Raw genomic sequence first — 13,096 nt, 5'->3', positions numbered from 1 at the left:
AAGAAGCATAATACCCATAGGGAGATCTAAATAAAAAATAAATAGAAAATAAGTACATGGGTAAATAAATAGGTAAATAGATAATTAAAATGGATTACTAAATAGAGGAAACCATATGACATTTACTCCCTATTGCAATGTAATCACAAAAAAAGCAAAAACACACTGCAACTTTCATCGCAAAAAAACACCCGCAACATCAAACATTTTAGCACGCAACAATCACAAAAAAGGCCCGCAAAATCCTGGTGGGACTGATTTGATACCTCTGCCAGACACCCACTGATGTCCCCCTCCTTCACCCCAACTCCGCTGATGTCCCCCTCCTTCACCCCAACTCTACTGATGTCCCCCTCCTTCACCCCAACTCTACTGATGTCCCCCTCCTTCACCCCAACTCCACTGATGTCCCCCTCCTTCACCCCAACTCCACTGATGTCCCCCTCCTTCACCCCAACTCTACTGATGTCCCCCTCCTTCACCTCAACTCTACTGATGTCCCCCTCCTTCACCTCAACTCTACTGATGTCCCCCTCCTTCACCCCAACTCCACTGATGTCCCCCTCCTTCACCTCAACCCTACTGATGTCCCCCTCCTTCACCCCAACTCCACAGATGTCCCCCTCCTTCACCCCAACTCCACAGATGTCCCCCTCCTTCACCCCAACTCTACTGATGTCCCCCTCCTTCACTCCAACTCCACTGATGTCCCCCTCCTTCACCCCAACTCCGCTGATGTCCCCCTCCTTCACCCCAACTCTGCTGATGTCCCCCTCCTTCACCCCAACTCTGCTGATGTCCCCCTCCTTCACCCCAACTCTGCTGATGTCCCCCTCCTTCACCTCAACTCCGCTGATGTCCCCCTCCTTCACCTCAACTCCGCTGATGTCCCCCTCCTTCACCTCAACTCCGCTGATGTCCCCCTCCTTCACCCCAACTCCGCTGATGTCCCCCTCCTTCACCCCAACTCCGCTGATGTCCCCCTCCTTCACCCCAACTCCGCTGATGTCCCCCTCCTTCACCCCAACTCCGCTGATGTCCCCCTCCTTCACCTCAACTCCGCTGATGTCCCCCTCATTCACCCCAACTCTACTGATGTCCCCCTCCTTCACCCCAACTCCACTGATGTCCCCCTCCTTCACCTCAACTCCGCTGATGTCCCCCTCCTTCACCTCAACTCCGCTGATGTCCCCCTCCTTCACCTCAACTCCGCTGATGTCCCCCTCCTTCACCTCAACTCCGCTGATGTCCCCCTCCTTCACCTCAACTCCGCTGATGTCCCCCTCCCTCACCTCAACTCCACTGATGTCCCCCTCCTTCACCCCAACTCCGCTGATGTCCCCCTCCTTCACCCCAACTCCGCTGATGTCCCCCTCATTCACCCCAACTCCGCTGATGTCCCCCTCCTTCACCCCAACTCCGCTGATGTCCCCCTCCTTCACCCCAACTCCACTGATGTCCCCCTCCTTCACCCCAACTCCGCTGATGTCCCCCTCCTTCACCTCAACTCCACTGATGTCCCCCTCCTTCACCCCAACTCTACTGATGTCCCCCTCCTTCACCCCAACTCTACTGATGTCCCCCTCCTTCACTCCAACTCCACTGATGTCCCCCTCCTTCACCTCAACTCCGCTGATGTCCCCCTCCCTCACCTCAACTCCGCTGATGTCCCCCTCCTTCACTCCAACTCCACTGATGTCCCCCTCCTTCACCCCAACTCCACAGATGTCCCCCTCCTTCACCTCAACTCTACTGATGCCCCCCTCCTTCACTCCAACTCCACTGATGTCCCCCTCCTTCACCCCAACTCCACAGATGTCCCCCTCCTTCACCCCAACTCCGCTGATGTCCCCCTCCTTCACCCCAACTCCACAGATGTCCCCCTCCTTCACCCCAACTCCGCTGATGTCCCCCTCCTTCACCCCAACTCCGCTGATGTCCCCCTCCTTCACCCCAACTCCGCTGATGTCCCCCTCCTTCACCCCAACTCCGCTGATGTCCCCCTCCTTCACCCCAACTCTACTGATGTCCCCCTCCTTCACCTCAACTCTACTGATGTCCCCCTCCTTCACCTCAACTCTACTGATGCCCCCCTCCTTCACTCCAACTCCACTGATGTCCCCCTCCTTCACCCCAACTCTACTGATGTCCCCCTCCTTCACCTCAACTCTACTGATGTCCCCCTCCTTCACCTCAACTCTACTGATGTCCCCCTCCTTCACCTCAACTCTACTGATGTCCCCCTCTTTCACCTCAACTCCACTGATGTCCCCCTCCTTCACCTCAACTACGCTGATGTCCCCCTCCTTCACTCCAACTCCGCTGATGTCCCCCTCCTTCACCCCAACTCTACTGATGTCCCCCTCCTTCACCTCAACTCTACTGATGTCCCCCTCCTTCACCCCAACTCTACTGATGTCCCCCTCCTTCACCTCAACTCTACTGATGTCCCCCTCCTTCACCTCAACTCTACTGATGTCCCCCTCCTTCACCTCAACTCTACTGATGTCCCCCTCCTTCACCTCAACTCTACTGATGTCCCCCTCCTTCACCCCAACTCCACTGCACTGGGCGTCCTGTGCCAGATATGTTTTAGACATACATTCACAGAGCAAACCATGATTAGGATTTTTAGAAAACAAGGATGCACATTCTTTTGTTTCTTTTTGTTTTTTCCTTACTTGTGTTGGCTTTTTACATCTTTATTATTGTCATGTCCATCATCGACTAGAAAAGGATGGGTCTTGGTTCCTCTATGGAGTTTTCGTTGCCACTGTTGCCTTGGGCTTGCTCATTGGGGTTTCTTCTTTGTGACACCTGCATTTGTCAAAAGTGCTATAGAAGTAAATTTGACTTTATAGCCTTCCGTTCTGCAGGAAGTAGGGATGACTGAGGATGTTCTCCACATGGTGGGGACCACTGTTGACTCATTTGCTGGCTTAGTGATTGTTATCATATCTCTGTCTCATCAGTATGATAACGGCGGAGTGTGAAGGGATTTGTTATTCGCTGTCTGTAACCCTCAGTCAGACCACTCTGACATTATACTCAGTTAGAACTTCTGTCTTTCTCTCTCTCTCTATCTATCTCTCTCTATCTATCTCTCTCTCTCTGTACTTTTCCACTACCACCTTATCCAGTATACTGTACGTCCTCTCCTGATAAGATCAACAATCATACATATGTTTTATTATTCTTACCCAATTGTCTTAAGACACATATTTGTCCTGTATTTAATTAGATGTATTATTATTAAACTTTGGAACTCTTTCCTGTTAATATCTTCTCCTGGTGCCAGCAATGGGCTGAGGGCTGAACAAATGTATAATGTTGTTTAAGAACCTTGATGGTTATGATCTACGTCTAGAGACTGTAAAAAAAAGAACAATTTGGGGGCTCATCCGGGATCTTTCTAGGTAAGCTTTTTTTTGTTTATCTGTGAATGATTGTTTAGCACTGTGTTTTCCCCTGTAATTTTGTTTTTCCTCAAACTTCCTGAGTGAGTGTTGTTTCTGCACTGCTTTGTTGGAATACTAGTGCCCCAATTGGGATATTCTTACCTGATTTACCTGCACTGAACATCAATAGCTGTATGTTCATTGATATTTGAGCCTTGTGTGTCCTGTATTGTTTTTACTATTGTTATTAAATCTATTTTACTCTGGGTTTTTCTTTTTCAGGTTAATATCATTCATAGTGTTTCTTTTTCAGGCAGCCTGGATGTGTTAGCCGGCGAATACACGTCTCCTCATATAAAAACATAATGGTTTAAATGTTAATGTGCCTTGTTCTTTGCCTCTGCCTGCAGATAAATGATGTCTCAGAGATCCCTCATGTCTGTGCTATCTTATAGCTCCACCATTCTGGCTGTGCTGCCATAGCTAGATCTTCTGGACCCCATCTTTGCACACTATAGTCCATTAATTTACAATTCTCTGTACTAAGACATGTCTATTATAATCTTGTATCTGCTCTTGCTGAGGTAAACCTACTCCTGACATCATGCTGCTACTGAGGCTCAACCTGTTTCAGCCATTCGGGTGTGCCCCAATTCCACTGATGTCCCCCTCCAAATGTGCTATAGAAGAAAATTATCATATTTTACTTTGTTTTGTTTTACTGTTATCATGTCTTATCAATATGGTAACGGGGGAGTGTAAGGGAATTTGTTATTCGCTGTCTGTATCCCTTAGTCAGAACACTCTGACATTCAGTTCACTCCCTTATCTGCCTGCTCCTCAGTTAGAACTCCTGTCTCTCTCTCCCTCTCTCTCCCTCTCTCTCCCTCTCTCTCTCTCTCTCTCTCTCTCTCCCCCCCCTCCCCCTGTATCACTGTACTTTTCCACTACCCCACATCCAGTCCACTGTACCTCCTCTCCTGATAAGGAGAACACCGATCATACATATAAGTTTTATTATTCTTACCTAATTAAGACACATATTTGTTCTGAATTTAATTAGATTAAATTGCTGTATTGTTGTCTATATTGTGATTACTTGTATAAATAGGGTGCCAATGAGTAGTATATGTTTATGAAAAAGTTAAAATATATTAAATAACTGAATCGCACAGCAACCTGCTTAAAGTGGCCATACAAATGCAAGCTTTATGATGGGCCTTTTGATCATTTAACCTTCAAAATGTTTGGTAGAATTCGCAAGTAACATAGATAACATCACTTGACAGGGATCGCGACGTGAACGCTTCTACCTTGATCCCCAGCTGAGTCAAAGACAAATGATGATATAATTTAACCTTAACCAGGATATTTCCAGTGGTGTTTCTCCAAACACAATATCGCATGAATAGAGGGTTCAGACCTTCTTCTAGTCTTCTGCTGACAATGTACTGCATGAAGAGGAGGCCAAATACACAGGATGCTTCAGAATGATGCAGAATGATTTCTTTAATTTTAGTGGCTTCTCACTTAGAACTGATTACAGTAATTGAGATTATATATATATGAACCCAGTAAGACTGATATGGTAAGACAAATTTTTGAACACCATGAACCACTTATTTAAACACTAATACACATTCTAGAATAGATACCAAGACTTGTATGGGGATTTATTTTGTTAGTTCTAAAAAATGTAAAAAACCCATTGGTTGGCTGTCATTTGCTGATGTGATCCACCCACTCTATTCCAAAATATATTCAGTCTCTTGGCTGGCTGGGTGCCACGGATCGATGCATGTAACACTCGGAGAAGGAGAAAGTCAAAATCAAAGCTGTTGTCATAGCAACGGCCCAGCCAGATTCCACCAATCAATGGTCCCCGTGAGGTTATGGGAAGGGCCACTGTCCTACATAAGGAGTGTGGGACAGGGAGACTGGGCACCGTACAAACGTACCCTACACCTGCCCCACTGCCTCATCACATGCACACAGGGAGAAGGGAAGGAGAAACAGGTGAGACGGTAAAGGCAGAAGGAGGAGAAACGAGAGACATAAGCGAGAAATAAGGAGAGGCTATAGCAGCAGTGCCACGTGCCACCCAACTGGAGAGAAAATTCCAACCATGGTCTGTCTAGCTGCCCTGTGTGCAGTGCTTGCTGTCCAGATGGTGTCAGTAGGAGGAGGTAAGACAACAGATTTTACTTGTCTTGTTATTAATCGTGCAGATGGCACTGGAGCGTATGCTGCATTAGAAGCAGTAGTAATGCACAACAGAAACAGTGTTCTCTCTTGTGCAATATCAGGTCACTGGATTCTGAATAATTGAATAAGCGGGATGTCTCGTGTGATTTCAACACTGCTCTCCCACTCACAGATTTTGGACTGTACATTAATAATTCAAGCTGCGGAATGGGGTGGTGAGAAGTGTCCTCAAAACATTGTTCAGCATGTCCGCAACAGATCGGAGAACATGCCTAAGAAGACTTTGTTTACAACGATTCATATTCTCCCTTAAAAATTTGATCTGGGGCAAAATATCTCACATCCACCAGCATGAGATACAGAATCCTCTCAGTGTGCGTGAAAAGAATATGAATATTTGATTTAAAATGAGGATTTGCACTTGACCTTGTTTCCATGGAACGAAGCTTCTTTTATCATCACTTCCTCCTGCCCCCCAAATGACTTTTGATTGAGTTTTATTCATGGTTTGTTTTCTTTCATCTATAGCACTTGCTATAGCACAAGCTGAAATTCATCACCTTATCACTATAGCAATTATCTCATGGAGAATATTACAACTCTTCGGTTATAATTGGTTACCCAGATACTAATTAATCAGTCTGTGATGAATCATTATCTGAGTGGACATTCACAGATACATTACCATCCTCGTATTAGCCTGAAATGGATGTCAGCATGTAGTTTTTCCATTAGTTTCTCATAATATTTAAAACTAAGGACCTTTTGTTTGTATGAATTCTTAATGAGATCTCCATTTGACTTCATTAACTTTTATGACTCTTATATTAGAATATTCATATTTTAAAAGGTCTTTTGATGTTAAGTATGTTAAATTTGCCAAGCTCTACAAGTAGCATCCAGGAAAATTGAGCGTCAATTATACAATAATATTTCTGCATAATATGCAGGGGTCCTTGTAACGATAATGTGCGTCACCAACCAAACCCCACTCCATCTCGCCCCGCTTTCCGCAGCCGCCCTGAAACTGGAGGGCTCGGTGGAGAATGGAGCTACCGTCCTGAACCACTCGATGGCGCTGGTGCAGCGTCTGGACGCACTGCTGGCTCAAGGGAACGGCAGTGACGTGACCCTGCGTGTCGTGACCCTCGGCACGGAGGAGCTGAAGGTGATCCAGGGTCACTCGCTGGTGCTCGGCCTACAGAGCGACGTTCTAGCCGAGCTCCTACACACGGCCAACTCCAGCAGCCTCGTCCTCAGAGAGAGTGCTGACTCTACTGCCATCTTTGACAAGTTCATTAGGTGAGTGTTTCAGAGGTAAAGGTGTAAACACTGACATAAGGTTTACAGTTTATTCACCGACATGCACAGTACTTTGCAGAACTCTTAGGCAGCATAAGAAAGTTAGATTTAAAGCTATTTATCATGGTTTAAAGAATTTATTTGCTGCAGAAAGAAAACTGGTCCCAACATGGCTTCTCATATAATAATAATCTTTATTTGTATAGCACCTTTCATACATACATGTAACTCAAAGTGCTTTACAGTATAAATAAAAGAAACATTAAAAGGAGATAAGACAAAAAGACAAAAGGAAAATGTTAAAAGAAATTAAAGATAAAAATATTAAAATAACAAAAAGTAAAAAAGTAAAGTAAATAAGATAAAACTATTAAGATAGAGTTTCTTAACTAAAAGCGGATCTAAACAGGAAATTGAATTGATATTAGCTGCTTTTTGTCATGTTCTGTGTCTTAGTGTTTTTGCTGAGGATGGAGGTTTGTCCATGTGTGGCTCTCTGCTTTGTTTCTGGTGTGTTTGATGCATTTAATGTGCTGAAACATTTAGCTCAATGAAACATGAGATATTGATAACATGAAAACAAAATACATAAAAAGTTACTTTTATCATATTAATGTTTGTCTGTTTTATAAATCAATACATACTATCTAGATAAACAGATTGCAATTCCTTATGGTGCCTAATTATAAATTATACACAGGACATGAAGTCAATTATCCTGTGCCAAACAATTATAGCTTCACAAAGGGTCCATCTCACCCCATACCAGAAACCACATCCCCACAAGCTCTTCACAGGACTGGTCAGCATGACCCTCTGTCAGTGTTTCACTGAATCACAGCACATCCTCAAGGCTCAACATTAATAGTGAAAACTGACTTTTAAACCAAACTGTGCCTATTTAAACATATACCCAATCACCATCAATGTTTGCTCAGTTCCACCAGTTCCATTATATATCCATTCAACATTATATATCTCACTTTCTCCGAGGCTTCCTATGACCAATTCTGAATTTGAAAAACCACCCACTTTTATGAGTTCCCAATGGTCTTCCTGTTTCTGAAAGCAAGGTAAACATTAGCAGGATGTGCATGGACACACACACACACACACACACACACACACACACACACACACACACACACACACACACACACATTCCAATTAGTTGAAAATTTCCTATATAAGTAATGTTTAGACATTTCCTAAACATAAGTAATGTTTAGAAATTTCCTATACCACTAATGTTTAGACATAACCAAGTATTGATTGTTTAGTACTGAGCTACTCTGTCCCATTTCCACAAGAGAACAAATATGAGTAACACAAACAGCATCTACTGGCAAAAAATATGTATTGTTAATATTTTTAAAGATAATACTAGTAACACAATCAGTGCTATTACATTTGAATAAAACCTTGAAAATAGCATATCGGATTATGGAATAGAAAACCCTGAGATATTTCAAAAAGATCTTTCCCATACCTTAATATACCAGTATAATGCATATACTCACAGATTATTAGAACAGACTGATCCTATAGCAGTGAAAGAAATATACTTCTTCACTTGACTTAAAGTAAAATAATATATTTCTGTGTAAAAACAACATCATGAAGCTACATGTTAAAGAGAAAGTATGGTCAAATCTCAAACAGTAACTGTAAAATGAATAACAGCATAATGTATGCCTAATTTCTTCAATTTTGAAGGTGAATTCACATGCATTAACTATGCATTAACTATGCATTCTCAAAAAACACAACTACTGCAATACAATCAAAATTTGAAGTATAAAGTATATAATATGCATAGTTCAACATGATTGCTCACAACAAGTGTTAATATGCAGGAGAGTGTTTACTCACATGAGTGTCACTGCAGGGTAGAGAGTGATCTGTCATGGAGAGTGTTTACTCACATGAGTGTCACTGCAGGGTAGAGAGTGATCTGTAATGGAGAGTGTTTACTCACATGAGTGTCACTGCAGGGTAGAGAGTGATCTGTAATGGAGAGTGTTTACTCACATGAGTGTCACTGCAGGGTAGAGAGTGATCTGTCATGGAGAGTGTTTACTCACATGAGTGTCACTGCAGGGTAGAGAGTGATCTGTCATGGAGAGTGTTTACTCACATGAGTGTCACTGCAGGGTAGAGAGTGATCTGTAATGGAGAGTGTTTACTCACATGAGTGTCACTGCAGGGTAGAGAGTGATCTGTAATGGAGAGTGTTTACTCACATGAGTGTCACTGCAGGGTAGAGAGTGATCTGTCATGGAGAGTGTTTACTCACATGAGTGTCACTGCAGGGTAGAGAGTGATCTGTCATGGAGAGTGTTTACTCACATGAGTGTCACTGCAGGGTAGAGAGTGATCTGTAATGGAGAGTGTTTACTCACATGAGTGTCACTGCAGGGTAGAGAGTGATCTGTAATGGAGAGTGTTTACTCACATGAGTGTCACTGCAGGGTAGAGAGTGATCTGTCATGGAGAGTGTTTACTCACATGAGTGTCACTGCAGGGTAGAGAGTGATCTGTCATGGAGAGTGTTTACTCACATGAGTGTCACTGCAGGGTAGAGAGTGATCTGTCATGCAAAACTATCCCACCAACAGTGGTCATACTGGTGAGCGTTCTTAACACCTTGAGTGCAACGTGATCGTGCTTCTTCTGCCTTTATGAGACTGAGATGCTGCTCTCATTGACGAAGTCACACCTGCTGGACATCTGCAGAACTTGCAGAGTCACGTAACGTCAGAACCACCTGCCACATCTTAAGAGTATGAGTTGGGCTCTTGTGGATTCCTGGCCACCAATGGTTCTGGAATCACTTCGAATCACGTTCTTGTGCGCTGTATGCTTGTGCGCTGAATCCCCTTACTTGGGTTTAATTGGCTGTGAGCGTTGATACTGTAGTTTTATGGTGTATTAACACCTGCATCTTAAGGTGATTTCTGTACTCTAATGTGACACCTCTCCATGGCAGGTACCTGTACTGTGGTGATATCTCCGTGCGCCTGAGCCAGGCTATCCCACTACATCGGTTAGCCAGTAAGTACCATGTTTGGCCCCTGCAGCAAGGCGTCACCCGTTACATGATGCAGCATTTGTCCAGTGATTCTCCAGCTGGACACGTGGTGACCTGGTACCAGTACGCCGTGCAGATCGGAGACATGACGCTCAGGAACAGCTGCTTGCAGTACCTCTCGTGGAACCTGTCGTCAGTGATCCAGAGTGCGGAGTGGCGCTCGGTGAGCGAGGACCTCCTGATGTCTCTGATGCAGCGCTCCGACCTGGTACTGCACAACGAGCTGGAGCTCTACGAGGCTCTGGAGGCCTGGATCAGCCACAACCAGCCTGCAGACGCGGTGGCAGAGAACGCCTTGCAGGCCGTGCGCTACAGCATGATACCGCCACAACACCTCTTCCGCCTGCAGAAACAATCGCCGCTGATGATGAAGTACCGCGAGTCTGTCCGCGACCTTCTCTTCTTGACCTTCCAGTTCCATTCTGCCTCCCCCATTCAGCTAGGCAAGTACTTTGCCCTCAACTGCAGCCTCTTCATGCCGCGTAACTACCTATCGCCGGCCTGGGGCTCGTCGTGGGTGATCAATAACCCCACGCGCGACGACCGGAGTTTCAGCTTCCAGACGCAGCTGGGCCCCAGCGGCCACGACGTGTCCAAACGCGTGACGTGGAACGCTCTCTTCTCCCCGCGCTGGCTCCCTCTCGGCATGCGCTCCAGCTACTCCGACCACGGGGCCCTGCAGCCCACACGCACAGACGGCGGACAGCCGCGCGTGATCATCACCCCGGCCTCGTCCAGCCAGGACTTCGCCGGCGTTAGCTTCCAGAAGACGGTGATCGTGTTAGCTCGGCACCAGGGGAAGGTTCTGGTGCGCCATGTTTACAACTTTCACCAAAGTACAGAGGAGACCGGCGACTTTCTCGTGGATGCAGACCTGCAGCGCCGGGCATCGGAGTACCTTATTGACAGCTCGTTATACCTGCATGTTATAGTCAAGCCCATCTATCAAAACCTTGTGACAACCAGAAAGTAAGGTCTAAAACAGGCTCATTCTCCAACATGGAACTCTGAGGTCTCTGAGGTCATGTAGTCGGTTTGTTTGTGTTTTTTTCATTTTGATTTAGTATCATTAGGCCGTCTTTATTTTTAATGTTAGGTTTCCAGCCACATGTTTAACCTTAAAAGTACAAACTCATGATGAAATTCATACCATTTTCTGGAAGCATTCATGTATGACTCAATGTTTAATTGTATATTATCTGTACCAACCAAAGTCATGTCTTTGTATATTACTAAGTTTATGGAATGAGTACTTTTCAGCCATTTAAATGCTATTAAAGTAGTAACACTTACAATTAAGGTAAAGCATGCCTTTTAATGGGCAAACAGCTGCACTATCATTTTTTGTGCTAACCAAAGTTTAATGTTTTGTCAATTTATTAATCTGCAATATAAAGTGTAATGTAATTGTGAGCTTATACACCAGGGAGCCCAGTGTGTCTGGCCTGATCCTGGAGTAACACCAGGACTGTTCGCCCTTAGCTTTGGTCTTCAAAAAAGAAATAATGTGAAAAAAAGACTTTGTAATAAACGTTGAAGTTTATGAAATTTTGCAGTCATCTTGAAACTATGATAATATAAAAAACTTCCTGTAATAACAATGGCTATTGTGTACACCAATATCTCCTAAATGAATGAGCTAAGTGACCTGTTTGTAGACTGGCATGACTCAAGACTGACTATTGCTAACAAAATCACACCAGTCATCACAGTCACTCTGCTGTGCTACAGAAACCAAAATAGGAAATGAACCCAAGGTATAATTTTCGTGAACCGTGGAAATAATTTTAGCTACTTAGATAAGATAGGGTTAGATTAAATGAATACATTGTTAATTCATGCATGACTGTGCAAATGTGTATTATTTATTTATTTATTTAAGGATTCACACAGCTGTTATGTCTGGTGCATCAGTTTGATTCTGAATACAGAATCCTCATTTGAACCCTATCTTACACAAGTCATTTAATTGCCATCTGTGGATGAAGTCTTTGTGGCTTCTATAGCAGTAACGTGCATGCAGCATGTAAACCATTCTCAAATGATTCAGACTCACAGAACATCTGGGATCTTTAAAAACACACAACAGCTTGTACATGCCAATGTGCAATATGTCTTCTCTAATGGTATGACATTGAAGGACATTGTCTGAGCTTTTCATGTCGGCAATTATGCTTTGAATATCTTGGCTATATTTATGCTGTGTTTTTGTTTTTTTGTTTGTGTGTTTGTTTGTTTGTTTGTTTGTTTTCATTCTCACCTGAGAGTTGTGGGTTTTGGCACTGATGAGTGTGTGTTGCTGTTCCTGATGGCAGTTCACTGCCCACCACATTCCCCTCACACATCACTGTTTCTGCATTGGATTCAATTTGTATTTGTAAATGTTTTATTAGCAGTGGTCTTACATGCGGCTCAAGCAGAGGACCAGTGGGCGGGGCCTAATAATCCCTCCCAGCTGTTTACCCATAAAGCACCACCCTGGGGAATGTGCTGAGCACGTCAGCAACTCTTCAGCTCCAAATACAACTTCAACCTCTTGTTTTTCCTTTTTAATGTTTGAGTTCAATCCTTGCTTTTATTCTTACAGGCTAAAATATAATTTGTATTATTGAGTAACTTCTAAAGTATGATATTTTCTCTACATATAAGCTTTACCGGAGAACATGTCATTGTACTGATTTCCTCTCCATCATAGATAATGTCACAAAGCATTTTCATGAGCAGTGCAGAGTAGGCTGAACAGGTGATGGGCAGGTGTGGGTGGGTGTGCAGCTGCAATATCCAATCAGATGAACTCCTGTCATTCACTTTAAAAGCAGAGCATGAGCCAGCAACACAGCGAATTTCATCATAGCTGCTGCAGATGAGGAAACAGACATAGGCCTACAATAATATTAGTAATGCCTTTCTTAATAATTATTATTTACAAGGACAGCAAAAATTATAATTCCTATTATCATTATTGTTGTTCACTGTGGTGAGAGTAAAATAAATATTCACATACTGTAATTGCTTATACATAATATATAATTTATTCATACAAGATATATAATTATATAGATCATATTAACTAAAATACATGAATTAAATTATTAATATA

General features: G+C 43.7%; 1 protein-coding gene across 1 annotated transcript; it reads left to right on the top strand.

Moving 5' to 3' along the window:
• The first annotated feature begins 5,054 nt into the window (after positions 1-5,054).
• On the top strand, positions 5,055-12,804 carry btbd17b (BTB (POZ) domain containing 17b). Its single transcript, XM_076982112.1, has 3 exons — positions 5,055-5,584; positions 6,620-6,905; positions 9,895-12,804. The coding sequence occupies exons 1-3, from the start codon at positions 5,524-5,526 to the stop codon at positions 10,967-10,969; spliced, it is 1,422 nt and encodes a 473-aa protein (XP_076838227.1). The 5' UTR covers positions 5,055-5,523; the 3' UTR covers positions 10,970-12,804.
• Positions 12,805-13,096: the final 292 nt, after the last annotated feature.

Source organism: Brachyhypopomus gauderio, chromosome 2 (assembly GCF_052324685.1).
Source record: "Brachyhypopomus gauderio isolate BG-103 chromosome 2, BGAUD_0.2, whole genome shotgun sequence".
In the NCBI taxonomy this organism is placed as follows: Eukaryota; Metazoa; Chordata; class Actinopteri; order Gymnotiformes; family Hypopomidae; genus Brachyhypopomus; species Brachyhypopomus gauderio.
This window is presented reverse-complemented; position numbering and strand designations above follow the sequence as displayed.

What these genes read in the sequence shown, in the direction of transcription:
- btbd17b (XM_076982112.1), top strand. Translation starts at nt 5,524, where the DNA reads ATGGTCTGTCTAGCTGCCCTGTGTGCAGTGCTTGCTGTCCAGATGGTG. An exon ending in GATGGTGTCAGTAGGAGGAG is followed by an intron (nt 5,585 to 6,619) that starts GTAAGACAACAG and finishes CGCTTTCCGCAG; the next exon opens with CCGCCCTGAAACTGGAGGGC. An exon ending in ATCTTTGACAAGTTCATTAG is followed by an intron (nt 6,906 to 9,894) that starts GTGAGTGTTTCA and finishes TCTCCATGGCAG; the next exon opens with GTACCTGTACTGTGGTGATA.